Source organism: Pyrgilauda ruficollis, unplaced genomic scaffold (genome assembly GCF_017590135.1).
Source record: "Pyrgilauda ruficollis isolate IOZ18807 unplaced genomic scaffold, ASM1759013v1 scaffold60, whole genome shotgun sequence".
Classification (NCBI taxonomy): Eukaryota; Metazoa; Chordata; class Aves; order Passeriformes; family Passeridae; genus Pyrgilauda; species Pyrgilauda ruficollis.
Window position 1 is genome coordinate 2,758,692 of NW_024527711.1, and position 19,378 is coordinate 2,778,069.

The 19,378-nt window shown below is 38.1% G+C and overlaps 1 protein-coding gene across 4 annotated transcripts in view; it reads right to left on the reverse strand.

Annotated features, from left to right (window-relative positions):
* The window catches only part of SYTL2 (synaptotagmin like 2), a 54,123-nt gene that overhangs the window by 20,238 nt on the left and 14,507 nt on the right, over positions 1-19,378 (reverse strand). For all 4 annotated transcript variants that reach the window (XM_041483677.1, XM_041483676.1, XM_041483675.1 and 1 more), the window contains exons 3-6: positions 9,852-10,000; positions 7,494-7,629; positions 1,332-1,404; positions 662-761 (exon numbers count right to left, since the gene is read on the reverse strand). In XM_041483677.1, the coding sequence (XP_041339611.1) occupies positions 662-761; positions 1,332-1,404; positions 7,494-7,629; positions 9,852-10,000 (458 nt within the window). The remainder of the gene's footprint in view (positions 1-661; positions 762-1,331; positions 1,405-7,493; positions 7,630-9,851; positions 10,001-19,378) is intronic.

Sequence of the window (19,378 nt, forward strand, 5' to 3'; positions counted from 1 at the left end):
CGGAAACTGGCTATTTCCACAGTCAAATAGAACAAGGCAAATGCAGAAATAATCTCCTGGCAGGGAGATGAAGGGTTTTCTATTCCTACTACGCAAATCTTTCCTTTTTCTGTTAGCATGCTTCACAACAGAGACAGGAGGGTAATAGCCACATATGACTCTAAATTACAATTTCAAATGCCTGTATTGTGATATATAATCACTCATCAACTTGCTTGCAGAAAATACTGCTCGAAAGGGAGGAAAATAAACAGGACTAAGGAAACAAAGGAGAAAAGTACAGACTAAAGAGAGGTAGGCTGCTTCTGTCAAGCTAATTAGCAGCAGTGATTGGAAGATTATATAGACAGCTATGCCAAATTCAAGGAAATTTCACTGTCCTCTTGTTAATTCAGGACAAGCAGCCCTCCCAGATGGAGTGCTTAGTACTGACTAAAACTATGCATAAAAGGAAGCAAAATCCATTTACTCATGTCTATAACCATTTCCTGAGTACATCCACATGCTTTAGATGAGGTTTGAAATAAGCTAGTTGAGAACTCCCAATAATTAAAGATGAAATGGGTTTTGATCTCTTACAGAAAGAAGTTATGAAAGTAAAAATAATTTCCATATAAACCTACAAGAAATTCACAGTCATCTGCTAAACAAGTACATTTACCCTTCTTTGATAGCTGAGGCATGATGACTGGTCTGTCTTCCGATTCCACACTGTTCAAGTTATCATCTGATACAGTGGAATTAAATGGATTTCTCCTTTGCTAAAAAAGAAACAAACATTACTGTTGCAAATTCTTACATCACAAAACAGACACAAGTGCAGTGATTTTCTCTTCCCCACTAACCCATCAGTAAGGAGTCTGAAAGCATACCTCTTAAATTGGATACATGACAAAAAACCTAAACAATATGAACAGGAAACTATCAGAAGTGCCATTAATAACCTCATCTTGTTCTTCTGAACTCACCAAGAACAGAGATAAGCCACCCCTTAAAGACACCTGAAAATTCCAGGTTCCTGCAAGTTAAATAATTTTATCTCTAATTCTGTGATATTAGAACAGAGCATGCCAATTGCTGTCAGTAGTTGAACAGATTAGAGATAATGTTAAGAAAAAACAGCCACTGATTATAGGTATAGCAGCACTTTAGTGATGAAGCTTTAGTGGCTTTTATTACCTCCCTCCAAAACAAAAACCAAAAACAAACAAACAAACAAAACAAAAAAAAAAACTCATTTTTTTTACAAATTATTATCTTTCCTCCTTACAGCTTTACTTATGTTTACCACTGAAGCAAATGACTTCCACCATATTCAGTACCAGTCATACCCTTACTGATGAGACTGCTGCCTTCACAGGTCTTTCCTCTGGCTTGTTTAACACAGGGTTTACTTCTTTAGAACTGTAAAGGAAAATTATATAACAACTTCAGCAAACATGACATTACTTTAAACCTTTTTGGAAAAGCAAAACAAAGATTCACTTACACATATTCCAACATAAACACTTGGCACCTGAGTTTTTCTGTTCAGCCTGTCCTCATTCCTATAGCAAAGGGGATACTGTTGCTGCTTTGTTTCCTCATAAAAATGTATTTACTTGTTAAAGAATTCAATACAACTTCTACTTGGTATGACAGAAACCATATTTTTAATACACTTTAGATGTCTGAGTAAGCTTTACAAAAATAAACATAAATATAAATCTCTATTTTACATTTACAGTAAATACTGTATAAATACAATAAATATTGCTAATCTCCAAACAATATTGTTGCCATCTCCATCCTTGTCCTCCATTTGTACTTCTAGGACTGAAATCAAACTGGAGGAAAGTGTCAAAATCTGACTAAAAAATAGAGTTTTGCAAAGTGTCAAAGTCAGTAAAAAACAGAGGAACTCCATCACCACTAAAGATGTGACATCTCACAGATGTCAACACATCCCCTCAGAGGTACAGTTTATAATCTATTCTTTCAATTGAGATGTATAAATTTTTTTGATTGGTTGCATAAGTGAAGTAAGTTATTACTTGTGATAATAAGTATAGCCCACATATGGAGAAATTAAAATAGCTAGAAGAGACAGCTCCTATATTGTCTCTAGAAATATTTAATTCACTTGCAGAATGATGCAAGAGTTTTTTCCCAACCAGATTTTTAGCATTTTAGTTTATCTAAACATCTCAGATATGAAAAAGTATTTGGTTTTTGAAGATTGAAGTTAGAAATGGATTTCAATATGATCTTCACATAACAACCATATTGAGTGTCCTAATTTTATATGGAAAACACTGACACTAACTAAGATACACACTTATGATTTTGGGGTGGGGGAACAGTATGAAGCAGAAAATTTTATATTTCCAGATAGGAAATATATCTCAGGCTAGGAAGGAAAGCAACTCCTATGTTTTTTCCGATATAGATGTACAAAGAGATTCCAAAACTGAGTATTTGTTTGCTCAATGATCTTTGTTATGTGTGAAAAGGCTTAAGGGTGGTAAATAGGAGAGCCACAAGGTGTCTCAGGACAGAAACAGCACCCACCTCTCATCAAGTTCCAGATTCATCTCCTTGCATTGACAAATATCTCTCCAGTCTGGTAATTGGTACAGTCTGCCCTCCTGAGGGGAAGACAACTTTCCCATCTTCTGCAAGGTGCACAGTTAAGCTCAAACTTTAGGGGAGAAAAAACCCCCCCAAACACTCTGATAAACTACCCTTGAAAGCCTATTTGCCTCTGGACTGCTAAGTGTGTCTGAGCAGTGACATCACTTACATTTTGCAGAAGGAAAAACATAATTATGGAGAAGATAAAATAACCATAGTGAGCAGTGTGAACATAAGGCTAGCAAAAAAAACCCCAAAAAACAGGTGCAATCTGAACTATCAACTTCTATATCACTTCCTTGCTCTTTTGAGTCAACACTACCTTTAAGAAATATACCACCATGCATAGTGATAGAGGGTTAAGGTATGAGCTGATCTTGCAATGGAATCTATCTCAAGGGTGAAAAATTAACTGTTCTTACATTTTTGTAGGACAGTAACTGTTGCGGCCTCTTACATGCATGCACCAGATTACTAACGGATTACTATTGTTCTTTCTACTATTTGCTGATCCCAAGCAAGAAAAAAATGTTCTGTTTCTCGAAGGGCTAAATGTTGCAACTTCTAGTTTCTTTTCCGAAATATCCTTTCACATTATGGCTTTTAACCTTAGTTCTAATATATTTTTTAAGTATGAAAATAGACATACATTTTAAAGAAGCTACAGAAAATTGAGTTTGTGTTCTTGCTTTTATAAAGCACTTGTGGTTTTGGTTTTGGGAGCACCACACCTGCTCCTGCATTTTGTGTCTTTTCTGCAACATCTACTATTGAACAGGACAATCATAATTTTTGTATTTCAGGTTTAGGTCCCAAATTCTTCAACCCCTCACTCATTTTAAGCAAGAAAAGTACTGTTAAGCACCCTGGGCTGCAAGAAACTGATAAGACATTCTTCAGTGAAGTTTTTACAGGTGGAGCAGTAACTCTGTGTGTGGGTGTGTGTTTGTGTGTGTTCAATGAAACATAATCTCATAATCTTTAATGCAATGTTTCTTTGGATTTACCATAGAATAATTAAATATTAACAACTTGGCATTACATTCTGAAAACCCTGGTCTAAATAAAGCAAAGCAGAGAAAAAACAACAGCCAGGATCCTATAACTACATTTTACAACAATGGGTCTGAAAATGAGTTTACCCACAACCCATATAGATAAGAAAATTGAACAAACTGTTCCCAGATATGCTGCATTCACAAGGCTAATCTAAAAGTGTATAAGGCCAAACTGATAAATTAAAAAAGGCTTTAAAAATTCTACACTTCAACTTGCAAAAATGATGTGCTGAGAACCACAATGAAGGCCTAAGTCCCATAAAGACTGAGGCAACAAGACAAAGGCAGAAGCAAAGCTAGAGAAAGGGGTTACAGACTTGCAGGCATTGTCAATACATGGATTCTAAAAGTCAGGGCTTTTGTGCAAGTTTTCCTCTTGCTGAACTCCAGGACCCCCACTTGCCACCTGTTCAGTGTTGATCAAGAACACTTTCTAGCTTAGGGAAGAAAACAACCTGTGAATCTTAATTTGAAAGACAACCCTAGTTTTTTGAGATTCATCATACAGACAGATGGCATCACTGGACAGATGTAATATTGACAGTGTGACTCACCTTTGAAAACTCATTCTGTTCAAGGTTACACCTTTAAAGACACTTCACACACCTAGCCTGTAAAGGCTCTGGTATGCAAAAAATTATCACAATGACATTAAACTCAAAAAAGAAATAATTCATAGCTTCATTATGGAATTTAGATATTTGGGGTGTGGGAATAAACGTCACTGCTAATTTTAAGAATATTGTTGCTCTACCTAATATAGCAGCACCCTGATACAACAGTAGTTGAACTGGCCCCAGGGTTGGATTTTATCCTTATCAGTTTACAAACAGATCTAGCAGAACTAAACTTCCTTTACACTCAGTAAGAATTGTTTTGCTTTAAGAACAGGATCCAGAACAAAAGTACTCTGAGTAATTTGTTATCATATAGCTTCTGGACCCAATCCTCAAGTTAGCAGCTGTGTAGTTTATGCAAAGCCTGCAAGTCAGTGCTGGCCTGAGCCACACTCCTAGAGAAAGAAGGGGGGAGAAAAGCAAACAGAAAAACCCCACAAACTTATTCTTAAAGCAGCACTTTAAAAGTCCAAGTGCTTGAACCACAGATAGCATTTGGACACTGTAAACTGTGAACTGCCTTTAATGCAATCCCAAATTCTGCAATGATACTCTGTTTCATCCTCTTAGCTGTGTTAAAACTATTCCATTGTGAGAGGAAGAGACCATTAATTCCTTGTGGCTCCACTATCCTAGCAGCCAAATTGAATGTTTGTAAACTTTGCCTTCCCAACCCAGCTACTGGGGTTATTGCTTTTGCACCATTGTGTTTCCTTCTGCCATTAGAGACAGGCCCACAGTTACACCAGGCCAATCTCTTTCAAATTCCAGTATCAAGAGAACAGAGAGGCAAAGTATTTTAAAAGCATATGGTGCCTCCTGCAATTTCTCACACACAATATTGTGTAGACTAACCTCAGTTATGGTGAATTAAGCCCACACTAAAATCATAAGCAATGAATTTCACAGTCCTGCCACATTTGCTTGCCATAGATTTTGACATTTCAGAAACAAATGATCTGAGGCATCCAATCAAGTTATTTATGCACAGTCAATGTAAGTAAGCATCCAGCCCACACATGACAGATCACTTCCTAATGTCCATTTCCAATTGCCTCATAAATCACTGGACTGTGTGAGCATGCTTTAGAGAGAAGATCTTGAGCTACTGAGGAAAGTACAAGTACACATGAACAAGGCATGGAGGCTGATCAATTTCTGGTACAATTTGGAGCAAAAGGTAGGAGAGAGCTCTGGAAAATAATTATCAAGCTTTGCATGGCTGTGATGTGAAATTAGTCATCAAATCACTTAAACTTGAAGATCACTATCAAGTTGGTCTCATTTAAAAAAATTGTCTACATATTCTTAAACCTTACTATGTTATGTATTTTTGAAGAGGCTGCCCTGGTATATTATGAAAGCTATTATACCTTATCAATCACACACAGTTTGTGGCGAGTTCTAATTATAAGAATAGGATTATAAGGCTATACTTCTTTAAAAATATCATCATCTGTTCCTGATGTGCAAGATGATATGTGAAATATTCTAAAAGATATATTAAATAGCCACATGTCTTCTGCTTTTCTTAAAGAAATATCTTCATAACAACTCCCTGAATGTAAAAGCCACCAGTAAAAAAAACTACATTTAGTAACAACTAACTCTGTCAGCACATCAGTTAACTTCAGCTGGGAAGGAAAACAGAGCTCTGTCTTGTCATAAGCAACCTTTACCATCCTTTTTGGACAACTTCATTTTTGGCAAGTCTATAACAAAGCAGTTGATTTGACTTCTTTCAGCACACCTCTTTCAGGTGTGGTGAAAACAAACACCTCTGAGTTCACTGATAGTGATAAAATATAAGAAAAACACACACCAGAGTTATTAAGACTCACACCAACCTTTGCTGCCATTCCCCATGAATGTGTGTGCCCAGACTGCAGACCACAAAAGTGAAAGGTTCAATTGCTACTAGGTATTGTACAAATGCAGAGTAGGAGAAGCCTTACTGCAAAGAAAAAACAGATCATGCACAGAGAAGGACTTAGAAGACAGACAAGAAAGTGACAGGTTACAGAGCTGATCAATGGCAGAACCAGAAGTAAAGCAGTTCCCCTAAGAAGTAACTCTGGCTCTTAACTCACTCTGTTCACTGTAAGCACAAACAGTGGCTATCTGGGTTACACCCTGGTTCTTGTTTCCTCAGTGTGTTGAGGAATCTAGTCACTTTAAGACATTTCACTTTTACCTGCACTGACTCCAGCTGTTTCAGCACTTTCCTTCTCAAATGTAGGCTTTTTGTAAGCCTTTTAATACAGCCAACGAATTACATGTAGGTATTTTAAAGAGAAGGCATGTCTGTTTCAGAAATCAACTCAGGATATTTCAAAACAAAATAAAGCTGTTTGGGATGTTTATGGACTTAAGATAAAGTGATTTAATACGAAATCCTTTTTAGTTCAGAAACTACTTATCATCCAGCCCTCCTGACAACTGTAGTCATTCAGGCATACCAAGGTGACTCTTTTCTTACTCTGAAAGGAAGCTTCTCCATTCCAGAAGGACGTTTACTTTTCTTGGTAGAAGCTGACTAATTTTCTGCAGCTATCTAAAGATTCTAGTTCTTTCCATCTGAAATATGTTTGGTCTTCTTAAAAAGTTTCAGAGATCTTAAACTGCATACCAAATAATTTGGAAAATTCTAAACAGCAATTTCTTAGTCTCCAATTCTTCATGTGATATGAAGTGTTCAAAACATGTGGATGTGGCACTTGGGAATGTGGTTTAGTGGTGGCATTGGCAGTACTGGGTTAATGGCTGGACCTGATGATTTTACAGGTTTTTCTAACCTCAATAATGCTGTAATCCCAGTTTAAAATTCAGGCCGATTTGATAGAATAATTTCTATTAAACCATTCTATCCTCATCAGGGGACTGATCATGGCCAGCCATTCTAACTAGAAAATCCAGGTCTCACTTCGAGGAACCAAAGTTAATTGTGACATGAGAACATGTGTGCAACCATTCTATGTTTGATTGTCAACTTTTTCTGAGAAAGGCAAGCTGAAGATTATTAATTGTTCTATATTCAAATGCAGAACAGTACATGACTATGTGTCTGTCACATGCAGAGCTTTGTTGTACAATTGTAAGGGAACATTTGGTGACCTTTGAAGTAAGAGATAAGTACAATATTTTGGGTGGAACTTACAGCTCCCAAGTTTCATGCACATTCTAAGCATGTAAACAGACAGTTTACCTCCAACTAGTTTTCTGTTGCTCTTCTTCTTGATGCTCCTCAATGCCATGTAGATCTGGTGGCACGAACACTTCTTTATTAACATTGTTCACCCAGCTGATCTTTGCTTTGCTTGTTTTGTTGTGACCCACTTCAGCTAAAACATGAAGCAAGAAAATTGTTGTTTCCCACATGTTCATATAGGATTTCTTAAGAAAGAAGTACAAGTATTTGCATTTAGGCCTACAGCTATTTCTAAAGCCCACTATACTTGAATTGTTTTCAGAAGCAGACCTGGTGCCTTCTAAAGAAGACCTTTTTAATGCTACAAAAAATGTCAAATACTGTTCTGAATACTTCATTTTACCAGATATTTCTGGTTTTCACCTTAAAGTGATCCTAAATTGCGGAGTTTTCTACAAGAACCCTGGTAAGGTTGATCTTGCAGTTAGACAAATACTGAAAGTTCATCCTCAGTCTCCTGAGGAAGGAAAAAATTATTAAACCAGAGGAAACTGAAAATATGTTGAAATCAATTAAATTTTTCCCTTTTTAAGCAGTAAAGTGGAAGTTGGTCATAACTCACTTAGGCAGGTGGCTAATCCTTTATGAAGAGAATTACCACAAGATGTTAAAAAGGTAACATAAAAACCCCAAACAAAAAGCCCCACCTCACTCAGCAATGCAAATACATTTGCATTTCTTTCTAGGGTGGAACAAAATCCTATTCCGATAATCCCTTTCAGAGCAAAAACATTCCATTATTTCCTCTAATGCTTTTTCCACTTCACCAACAGTTTAGAAGTGAAGAATTTTTTAGTGTGCAAGAATAGGAAAGATTTTTATTCATATTTTTGCTATCTAAAACTGCAAGGAAAAGTATCTTGCCATCTCATGAGTAATTGAAACCAAGCAATTGTACATAGTTCTGAATGTGCCAACATGTCCCTTTGTTTAAGTAACAAGATTGGGATTAATTAACTTTCCTGAGTAAATGAAACCAAGCAATTGTACAGTTCTGAATGTGCCAACATGTCCTTTTGTTTAAGTAACAAGATTGGGATTAATTAACTTTCCTTTAAGATGGTATGGCTTTTAGTACTTTCCTTTAAGATACAAGTTACTGTGAAATTTAGCTAGAATTTTACAGCTGATTTTCATAACCTTTAAGCACAAAACCAGCCAAAATGACAAATGCACCACACTAACCACCTATGGGGGGGTTTTTTCTGCATTTTTTTCTGCTTCAGGCCTTTTCTTTTTAACTTAAAAACTCAAAGCAGTAACCTCAAACTGACTAAACTCACATTATTCAAAATCATCTCTGAAAATATAGAAATTGAGAAGGTGCAATACTACAGGGTTAGTCAGAGGAAAACAAGACTAACTTGTAGTTAGAAAACCCATAGAAAGCTACAAACTGTAGTCCATTCACAGTATAGAAGGAAGTACCTTACTTGCTTCACTAGCACATTTCAAAATCACTTGACAGAACCAAAAAAACTAAATGGTACAAATATCAGTACAATTTGGTAAGAATAAGGTAAATCTTGCCCTTCTAAATCAAAAGGACTTAGCAGAACTTGAGGAGGTAAAAAGGGGATGTAGCTCTGTTTCACTAAGAAGAAAAATCACTTTCTATACAAAGAATGATAAAGTAGACCAGGTCACTTTAGATTAAAAGTCATATGCTGAGAGATTTATAATGGGAGGTCTATGAAATCCTGGATATTATATAATATGCTTTTGTGAATACAGATTCACTGTTCACTCCCTCCCTCCAAGGGGTAAAGTTACTGGTGATCAGGGCACCCACCATGGCATGGGGATTATGGGTGCACTTAAAGCTACCTGGACACAGGATGCCAGTCACAGCTACCAGAGCTTTCAGCACATATATTTCAGTTAGTTATAACCACTATCTCTAGCTTGTGACGCCTGCCATTAAGCCTCAAAGGTCTCAAACCAAGCACCGAAATCTTGGAAACTCATGTTAGAGAGCATTTTTCTCAATCTCTTCTTTGCATGTTCCTAAATAACTCATAGGGTTATTTATGAATATTTATAAATATTTATATATATTTATTTATGAGCCTCAGAAATGGAAATGAGAATGAGTCTAGGAGTGCAGAGAGCTTTTAATCCTACACATAAACACAAGCCAGTTCCTTCTGTTAGCAGTCATGGCTCTTTAATACATGGCACTGTGGGAGAGGAAAGCTTCCACTGTTAATTACATGGGAAGTCTCTTTTTTCATAACTTTCCACTTGCAGAGAGACCAGTATTCATGTGTTTCACAGACAACATTGTCTGAGGTTAGCAAAGTAAGAGGCAACCTTTCCAAAATAAAGTTCCAAAACAAATTTCCAAATGCTTACCAATGGTGGCAGGTTTCCTGCGCATGGAAGCTCTGATAATATCTGCTCCATGGATCTTATCCCTGTGCCTCTTTGACTTGGCCTCATAAAACCACTGCCCACTCATATTCTTCAGCTGAACATGGTCTTTGACTTTTTCTGGTAAATGCCTGAGGAAGAGGAAAATGAAAAAATGAGATATAAACATACTTCACATACCTACCTATGTGAACAGGAAGCAAAGAGATTTTTTTGGTTGCTTGTTTTTTGTGTGTTGATTTTTTTTAACACTCTCTCCACATGCTATTTCCATCTTCTCACCCGTTATGCTCCTTATTTAATTCTGAAGAATGACAGTGAGCTGGAAAGGGAAGAGCCTCAGCCTTACTACTTCAACCTATGTTCTGAGGGTAACTCTTTAAAAAAATAAAACAAACAGCTTTGCTATGTTAAATACTCAAGCACTAGAGAAGTCTCCAGTGACTGCAGATTTTCACTTCCTGCCTTCAAAGGCCAGTTTTCCAAGATTAAAATTGAGATAAGCAAGTAGAACAGCATAAAAAGTCTCTAGCAAAATTAAGAGCATGGCTATTTTGAGGCTCATAAGATGCCTCTTCAGGGTTTTTTTGGCACTGCTTTTACACACGCACAGTCCAAATGTGTACTGGAAGCGTGGTGCCATTTTTTCAATAAATTACACAAAAATCCTTATATGAATACAATGAGTTACAGAGTAAAACATCATCACATGCAAGAAAATAAATTTTTGCTATTTATTTTATTAATCTCTATATATCCATCACATGAACTGCAGTAATTTTAAAAACTGGGAGACAAATTTTTAATAATTTGTTTTCAGGCTTCAGGGTTTTCCTGCTTTTATGAGGCATGCTTTAACAGAATAAGTAGTTGCTGTGGGCAATTTGAGAGGTTGTTTTTTTTTCCCTTGTTAGGCATGTAACATATTAGGCATATGCTTACACATGGCCTGGAGACTAACCTGCAGATCAGGGAAGTTACCACACAGATTTAGAGAACACTTAAACAATAAAAAGTCAAGTCATGCTTAATCTTCCTTCTCCATTTATGTCCTTTCCTTCAGCAAAATAAGCTAACAACAGAGCCCAAGGGAGAAATCAAATCAGGTCCATTTACTGAGACTGGAAGGCTAAGCACAGTCCACATTGCTGTGCAATGGTGCTGTCTTTAACAGGCCTGATGGACAATCATGAATGGTTTGGGTTGGGAGGGACCTTTAAAGATCATCTAGCCTAATCCCAGGGAAGTTCACCAGAGTATGACATTTCTCATGGGTTTAGGGGACAGATCTTCTGGCACAATCAATTAATTCTGATAACAGCCCTTTAATTATAGTTTGCAGATTTGATTGTCACGTACAAACAGTCATTCACAGCAGAGAAAGGACACTGATCTAGTCCCAGCCCTCAAACTAAGATAGACCATTCTCATCTGTCAATCAATTTATCTTTCATCTTTGTATGGCCAGATATGAAAAGCCTTACTTGAATGCACCAGGTATATTACAATATATATATAGTAATATATCTGGTGGTATATTTGGAATTGTTGGAATACTTAACACTTCATTTTGAAAGTACTGTCAAAAATCAGTCCCTTCTAGGGGTGCCTCAAACCTACTACATACAGTTTAGGCTGCTAGATGTTGAGGTCACCATTGGCATTTTTAACAACAGTCCATAGTATAACTGGGCCATTAAAATTTTCTCACTCCCTCGGCGCTTCTCTAAGGGCCAAACTAAATACCTTTCCTAAGCATGTGTTCTAAGTAGAAGCAGGAACACAGCAGTAGCTTCCCTTTGCCCTCCAGCAAATATATTACTCAGTTTATAAATGCAGCCAGCAGGAAGAATGGAAATGCAGAACACAATTTTTTTACACAGGCGGCTGCTTCTCCCTTTCACCTTTCACACGTGTTATTTGTCTTCTCAGAAGTGATGCCCCTTAGGGAAGGGACTGGCTTTTCAGCTGTTTGTACAGCCTGCAGGGCACCAAGTGCTCTGGGACAGTATGACAACATATGCCAAGGGAGGTTCTCTAGAGGGAGGGTATTGAGTCACAGGACAAGCATTCAGTGTCCTCACCCTGTTTGATTCAATCCTTCTACCCCAGACACTGCTCACCCCTCTCCCCTTGGTATTCAGTCACTGAAATTGGGGTGTGGTTGGAAACCTTTACAAGCCAGCTCAGAGCAGAGGAAGCTCAGCTGGGCTGTGGAAGGGGACAGGATCCCAGGTTGCAGCCTGCTTCCCTGCCTGCAGGATTCTCAGATCTGTGGACAGTTAACGTAACCAGACAGAGATAGAGGCATGGATTTGTCAAAGTTCTAGACTCAATAAATGTCACCTGGCCAATGCAGCTCACATTTTGCCTGGAAGTGAAAGCACCCTGCTCCCACTTCTGCTTGCTGTCTATGAGAGGTAATGTACCTTAACTCTGCCAGCTCAACAGGCCTTCTAGACTTTGGGAATTAATGAATTATGCTTGCTAACAAAGGTATAAAAAGTGCTCTCAATTTTCACAGCACTTCCTTTAGAAATGACCTGCCTGCTTGACAGGTTCTGTATGGTGAGAACTGACAGATGCTGAAGCAGTTGACTTAAACAGACTTTTACTATATCACCTCGAAGTAAACTTGTCTTACTTGCTTTTTCAAGAGAGGTGTTTAGCCTGTCAGTCCCATTGTTTTTGAGGAACTAAGAGCAACATAAGGATTAAAGCTATTTCCAGGCATTCTCCAGCCACAAAAAAAAAAAAAAAAAAAAGAAAAAAGAAACAGATTTCCATTATCAGAAAGACAATTACTTCTAGGTCTTGACAACAAAAACGTTTTTAAGCCTCCTGTGTTCACCAATACATCATAGACTTGTAACGCCTGCAGCTGTTTTTGCAACAAACGAGAATTTTTAAAATGCTCCTTGAATTCTCAATATTTGCTAGGAGGAGGTCTTAGCAGTAACATCAAACTGCTTGCACTATAGAGGTTTGTTTGACTCCTAGGAATTAGACATAGATTGTGGTTTACCTTGAAAGCAGCTGTGGAGAATCAGACTGCAGCCATGGTTTTCCACAGCTATGTCAGCCTCCCAGCAAAACACAACAGGACTAGAAGCCAACAACTGATTGTACACCAGCTCTCCAATTAACAAAGAGGCTGACCAAGCTGCCATTAAATTTTTCTCTTGGTGATCAAAGAACTGGTAGACATCCAGATTAAGAATCAGATTGTGGGCTCGGTTGCCAAGTTTGCAATTAAGAGAAAATACAGCAAGACCTTTATGTGTGATGCAAGTATGTATTCTGGTCCCTCTGTGCTCTGTTAAAATGCCAATTAGTTTATGCTGCAGTTTTTCAAGGGGAAACAGCCTACAGTTATAGAGAAGCTAGTGCCCATTTCTCTGATAGGAACTTTAAACTCAAGAAAGTAAAGGTACATAGTTAAAAGGAAATTTAATAGAGGATTTTGGACTGAATTAGACTTTGTTTCCATCATTTAATATGATGTTTCCACTATGCCAAGGTGAAACATGCTTTATGGCAAGATGGAAAATTTGTCATCTCCCCTAGGACAGTAAGTACATGCAGATTGCACTGAACAGGAATACAAACCAACTGTCCACCACTCTGCAGGCAAACAGAAAATCTATACACGGATTAATTGGGTTGTTCCTCTTCATCTCTGGAACACCTGAAAATGGGCCAGATCATATGGTATCACTGTAAGGCAGGAAATCTGCTCTGATATAATCAGCCCCTGACAACCTTCTTATCACCAAATCCAGAATGGTTTATCCTGTGCTTTGTAGGCTACTGTAATAGGTCGTTGCATGAGCAAAGAGGTAACAATTCATCCCTGTTTTTGAAAAAAGAGTATCTACCAATACATACCTGTATCTAAAATTTTTCATCTACATTTTCTCAGTGTCTCAATTCCCTCCCCTGCACCTACTTTATTCACAGTCTACATTACAAGTCACCACAGAATCTGCAAGATGTGACTACTGACACCTTACTACCTTATTTGATTTGCTGCAAACATAACAACAAATCACAAACCAACAAAAAGACAAAGGATTTAGGTTCTGGGTCACATTCTGAACACAGAAAAGACACATTTTTTGTAGTATCACTCATGCAAGAAGAGGAGTAAAATTATATTAGACCAGGTATTTTAAGAGTTAGACGTGTTGATTAGGTTCTTTTTTCTTCTTTGAGAGTAGGAAACAACTACAAAAAGCTTACAGGACAAAGCAGTAATTATTTAAACATTCCACCTTTTATAAGCATGCCTTTTTAGTCTGTAAATATCTATATAAGGTACAGAAAGAAAGTCTGTTCTGATATTTGTTAGAGAACTACACTCAAAATATTTGTAGTGGGCAGTCCCAAATTGCAAATAAGCTATCTTTTGCATGGTAGCTGCACATGACTTTACAAAACCCTAAAAACCAAAAAAATCCATGTTACTATTTAATTGGTTTAAACAGTAGCGTAATATAATTTCAAACTGTTTGAGGGCTATACTAGAAAGAACAAAGCAGACCTGTGGGGTTATGCAACCTTTCCCCATCCTTGCCATCACAATTCCTCATAAGCAACACCTCTCATTCTTGCCTTTGGTGTCTCTCTAGACAGCAAGATTTCTCATAGTTAGAAGTAGCTGGATACATGAAAAAGCAAGCCAATTCTGTTTGTAGTAATGCATGTTCTTCCATTTTATGCTTTTTCAGAAGTCTTTGTGTGTTAAGTCTACTAACAATACCCTGATTAATAAATCTCAGGTATCATCTTGCTTTTGGGTCCTTGGACAACTGACCAGACTGTAGTCAGCACAAGTCTTGATGACAAGACAAAGACTTGACATTCTTTCTCAAGTCAGAGGGGAGACAGACACATCCAAGCCTGGAGCATCAGAATGAATGAATTATTTACGTGCTCAGAGGTGTGAGAAGTTAATTGATTTTGGAGATAAGGAAGAGAAAACATGAAGCTCTGCTGCCCACTGAAATATGGTCTCCATCAGAATCTGGAACCAAAACTACGATCCCAATGTTTGTGCTAACAAGCGGCTGTGAAACACGCTGACCACATTAACCCTGCTGTACATTTCTCTCCTAGCAGATGGCCACACATGGGGCATCAGACCAGTACATTTTCCCCCTTTTTCATTTAAAATATATGCATATTCTGCACTACAGAGTCCTTAATGTCTGTGTGCCTTTCTATTCTGTCATCTGCACTTAGCACTCAGACTCTCCTATTAGTAGTTGCTCTGTCAAGTTTGAAGCAAATTTGCTTTTATGCAACGAATTATATAGATCATGTAATTAGATACTGCCCTAGGCAGACACAAATAATATGTGAATTTGCTGAAGCATTTCTTAGTATATAAAAGCTTAACTTTATTTCATTCAGGAAATCAGTATCAAGACTTTTGAGTCTTGCTACAGGAGGCAGGAGTCTTCAAGGTCTGCCAGTATTAGCAACTGTTGTTATCTTCCAATTGTTTTATTTCCAGAATAGCCTTACACTGTTCATTTTCTCTGCTTATTTTAAAGGATTTGAATTGAGGCTCCCCAGTGGCCTCCCCTCCCTCTTCTGATGCAACCCAAGTAAACTTGACCGGGGAAAACCAAACTGATCAACCCAACCCCCACAATGAAGGCACAGTGTCCTGTGACAATACATCTTTGGTATGAGAGCCTGCCTGGACAGCAGCACAGGACAATCTGAACAGGGGCTGGAAAGGTTGTTAGAAAATATCTAACTGGCAGGTTCTGCTCACACAGTGTCCCCAGCTCTCCACAGGCTTTAAAAGTAGGCATATAAAGCACAAAACCAGCCCCACCAAATGACACAGGCAAGCAAATATAAGCGAGCAGAAGAGCCTGTATCATAGCTTGCTTCACACTACCACCAAGGACATCTTTCCTGCTGTGCAAAAGAAAAGGTTGCATTTAGGATTTCAGGTGAACTAGAAATCAAGATTGATACAATCTGAGGGTTTCAGTTTGGCACTTAATAATACAACACAGTGTCAGGTACAAACATGTGATAAGTTTTCCCAAGAAAGTTTTTGGAACTGTAGGGAAAACCTTGCTTACAGAAGGAGTACTCAATATACAGGTTACAATTGTTATTAGTATCCACTTTTTCTTTCCATTCAGTGCATTCTTTTACCATACAGAATAAGTCCTATTTCCCCTGCTTCACTAGCACTCCCAAACAATCATCATCCTTTCAAACAATTTATCTGCTACTAGTAGACAAAGCAGTAATCAATACTGGGAAGAAAAGGTATCAGCTCATTTCTCAGTGTAATCCAATGCTGCATCTCTTACCAAGACCAGTAAGTAAGGTCTCTTCCTTAAGTTATCTCACCTGATCAAGAAGAAAACAGTCCTGTTTGTCTTACTGGCATTTTACAAGATAGGCTGGGACTATCCTCCCCACCTTCCCTCTTATGTCAGTTGGCTTTGTTAAAAAGAATAAATAATGATATGAACATTCTGCTAGAGAATAAAATTTATCTACTTCCTGAATAGTCACTGTATTTGGAAAATCATGTGGTGCTAAGCAGTGTCCATGATGGGGAATTCATCCAGAAGACATGAGCTTATCCTTTTCTGCCACAACTGGTGCACTAAGAACCTCCTTGCCTCTGCTAAGCACACTCTCAAAACAGTTTCATGTAACAAAAAAAATATTTTATGACAATTTTAAGTATGTATTCTGATGTCAGTTATTTTCACATTACAGTAGTAAGTCTGGTTTCCCCAATGCCAATATTAACCTCGCCACGATATCTTAAATATATCCCACCTCACAAAAACCAGTCAACAATATAAGGAAAACTGCCTTGAAAAGTAACTGGAGAGGATATCTGTGAGAACCAGCCAGAGCCAAAATAACATTTACAATAGGCTTTCAACTGCCACACACTCCCAGCAGAATCTGACCACTGAAATTTTCTCTCTTTTTGCAATGCCACACCAATTAATATACCAAAGGGATTTGGCACACAGCAGTCCCCACCCACCAAACAAACAACTTCATATCAGAATTTCCGCTATCATTAACCTCCTTCAGTTTACATAAGGAGCAAACACAGCCCACAAGAGCACTGCTAGGAGGTTCTGCTGGGAAGGGCTGATCACCACAGCAGGGAACCCTGTCTCAAAGGTGACCACAACAGCTTTCTGCCTTAGACACGCTGGTGCCGGGGCCAGTTACTCAAACCACAGAAGAGTCACCCAGCCACACTCCACAACTTCACAGACAGATATATTTCTGCTCATGTTACTGTCTCCAGAAAGGGCTCAAAGTTAAGTTAATTCTGAGCTATGCATCTGTAAAAGGAGTTAGGGGTTATGTTGAAGCTACTGCCAGGACATTCAGTTACGTACATAGCCCACTCATTTTGTTCAATGCTGGAGTAGGGTCTATCAGAGATTCCTGGACAGGAATGATGACAACAAAACCAAAATAATTAAGCTAGTAATATGCTGAAAAACAGCTTCTAGTATTGACAAGCTGTTACCTGACTCTTGTTTTATGCCTTTGTCCCATCCACAGCAACACTGCCATTGAGTGAACTGCTGCAACACCTAATGCAAGGAAGCAAAGAGAGGCATCTTCTTGCTTCAGGAATAAAAAAGCATACAATCTCTTTTGCTTTCCATGCATCATACCCTCTTGTCACCTGAGATATCTTCATCACTCTTCTGCCAAAGAGATCATCAGTATCCTCTTTCCTTTGAGACAAACCTCAGCAGAGGTGAAGGAGGAAGCAGACGTGCTGTTCCAAAAGCCGTGCTGTACCTAAAATTAATCATGCTGATCCTGACCAACACAAGATGGGAAACACCTATTACAACCCTCAAGAAACCAAGATTTAAAGCAGACTCCCTTAAGGAGGCTGCATGGGCCACTCTACTCAGAGTTTTATTAGATTAGCAATATTAGGAACTGTTAGTAGGGAAGAGACTCAATCAGGTGATTTATAAAATTCCACTAGGAAGTGGCTCAAAGAGGATTTTGTCACGGTACAAATTTGTCCATGCTCCAAGAACATGGCACAGATTATTAGAACACCCTTCAAACCTCAGAATTTCTTCTGGAGAGGAAAAAACTTCACATTGAAAGACTTCCATTATATACACATATAAATAACACACTGTCTGATGTTTGCATGATGACAGTTGATCCCAGGTCTTGGAATCTCCCAGCTGTGCAAGGCTGTGGAATCCCAACTAAAGTACTGCATCTCCTTGGCTGGAGATGTAATTCAAGTAGTGTTTTAATATATAAAACATGAAAAGCAAGCTCCATGTGCCACAATTAAGCAGAAAAATCCATTTCATATGTAAGCTTCCAGCTTCTCAAGTTATAATATTTAGAAACTAGAAGAGACTTTTTATTGTAGCAGCAAACATGCTGCTGCAAAACATGATTACAGGCTGCTACAACCTGCAGTCTCTTGCATTTTCCACCACACCCTCTTGCACTAGAATTATAAATGGCAAAAGTAAAGCTACAGGGACAAAAATACTTTCTGACAGTCCTTTCAGACCACTACTGAGAGTGACTCTTTTGAATTTCTGTTCCAAGAAGGGTTCTTTTCCCTAGATGCTGTTTTCAAACTCTCATCTACATTTACTTACCCTGCATGCTTTCAGATCTGGCACTGATGTAACATTCCAAGACTAAATACAGTGGTTTTTGTTTTCTACCTTCAGTAAATAAAATGCCTGTTCTGTTACAGAAAAGTCAGTTTACTGCTTTTTGAAGCAGAAGACAAAACTCTGTGGTGAAAATATTTACTTAGGCTGCATTAAGATGGGGGCAGGAACTTGGAACAGTGCCTGTAATGATTTTACCTTCAGCAAAGCAAATGCTTTGAGAGGAAAAATCTTTTTAACAAAGACAAGCTACTGGTCTACACTTTATTGCTCTTAAAAGAAGCAAGCAGAATAACTCAACAAAATGCTGACCACATGCTTATCAAAGAACCTCAGGGCTGCAGAAGGATACTCAGCAAAAGGAATGGTGCTCCTAGGGCAAGAAGCAGGCTGCCTTTTCCTTTGCAGGATACATGGTATGCCTACACCAAGGACATTTTTATCAAAAAAATCTTTCTCAGTAGCAAAGAAGCATCAGAGTTGCATCATGGTTGGAATAATTTCAAAACATTTAAATTGGAAATACATTACTTCATGAGGAACATTACAACGAGAAGGAATCTTAGAGAAGATTACCAAATCAGTGAGAGAAAATCCTGCCTTCACTGAGGCCTGTAAAAATTTGTTTCTGTTATAGCACTTGGAGTTCTCAGCACATCAGACTCCATTTTTCATTATTTGTCCACATAGTATTTTGTGTACCTTATAATGGATAATTTCCTTCACACTGGAATAAAAAAAAAATCAGTGTCTACCAAAATCCTCACTCTTGAGCAGGCAGATGTCTATATCAGCTGGAGCAACTATCTGACTGCTATTTATACCTGT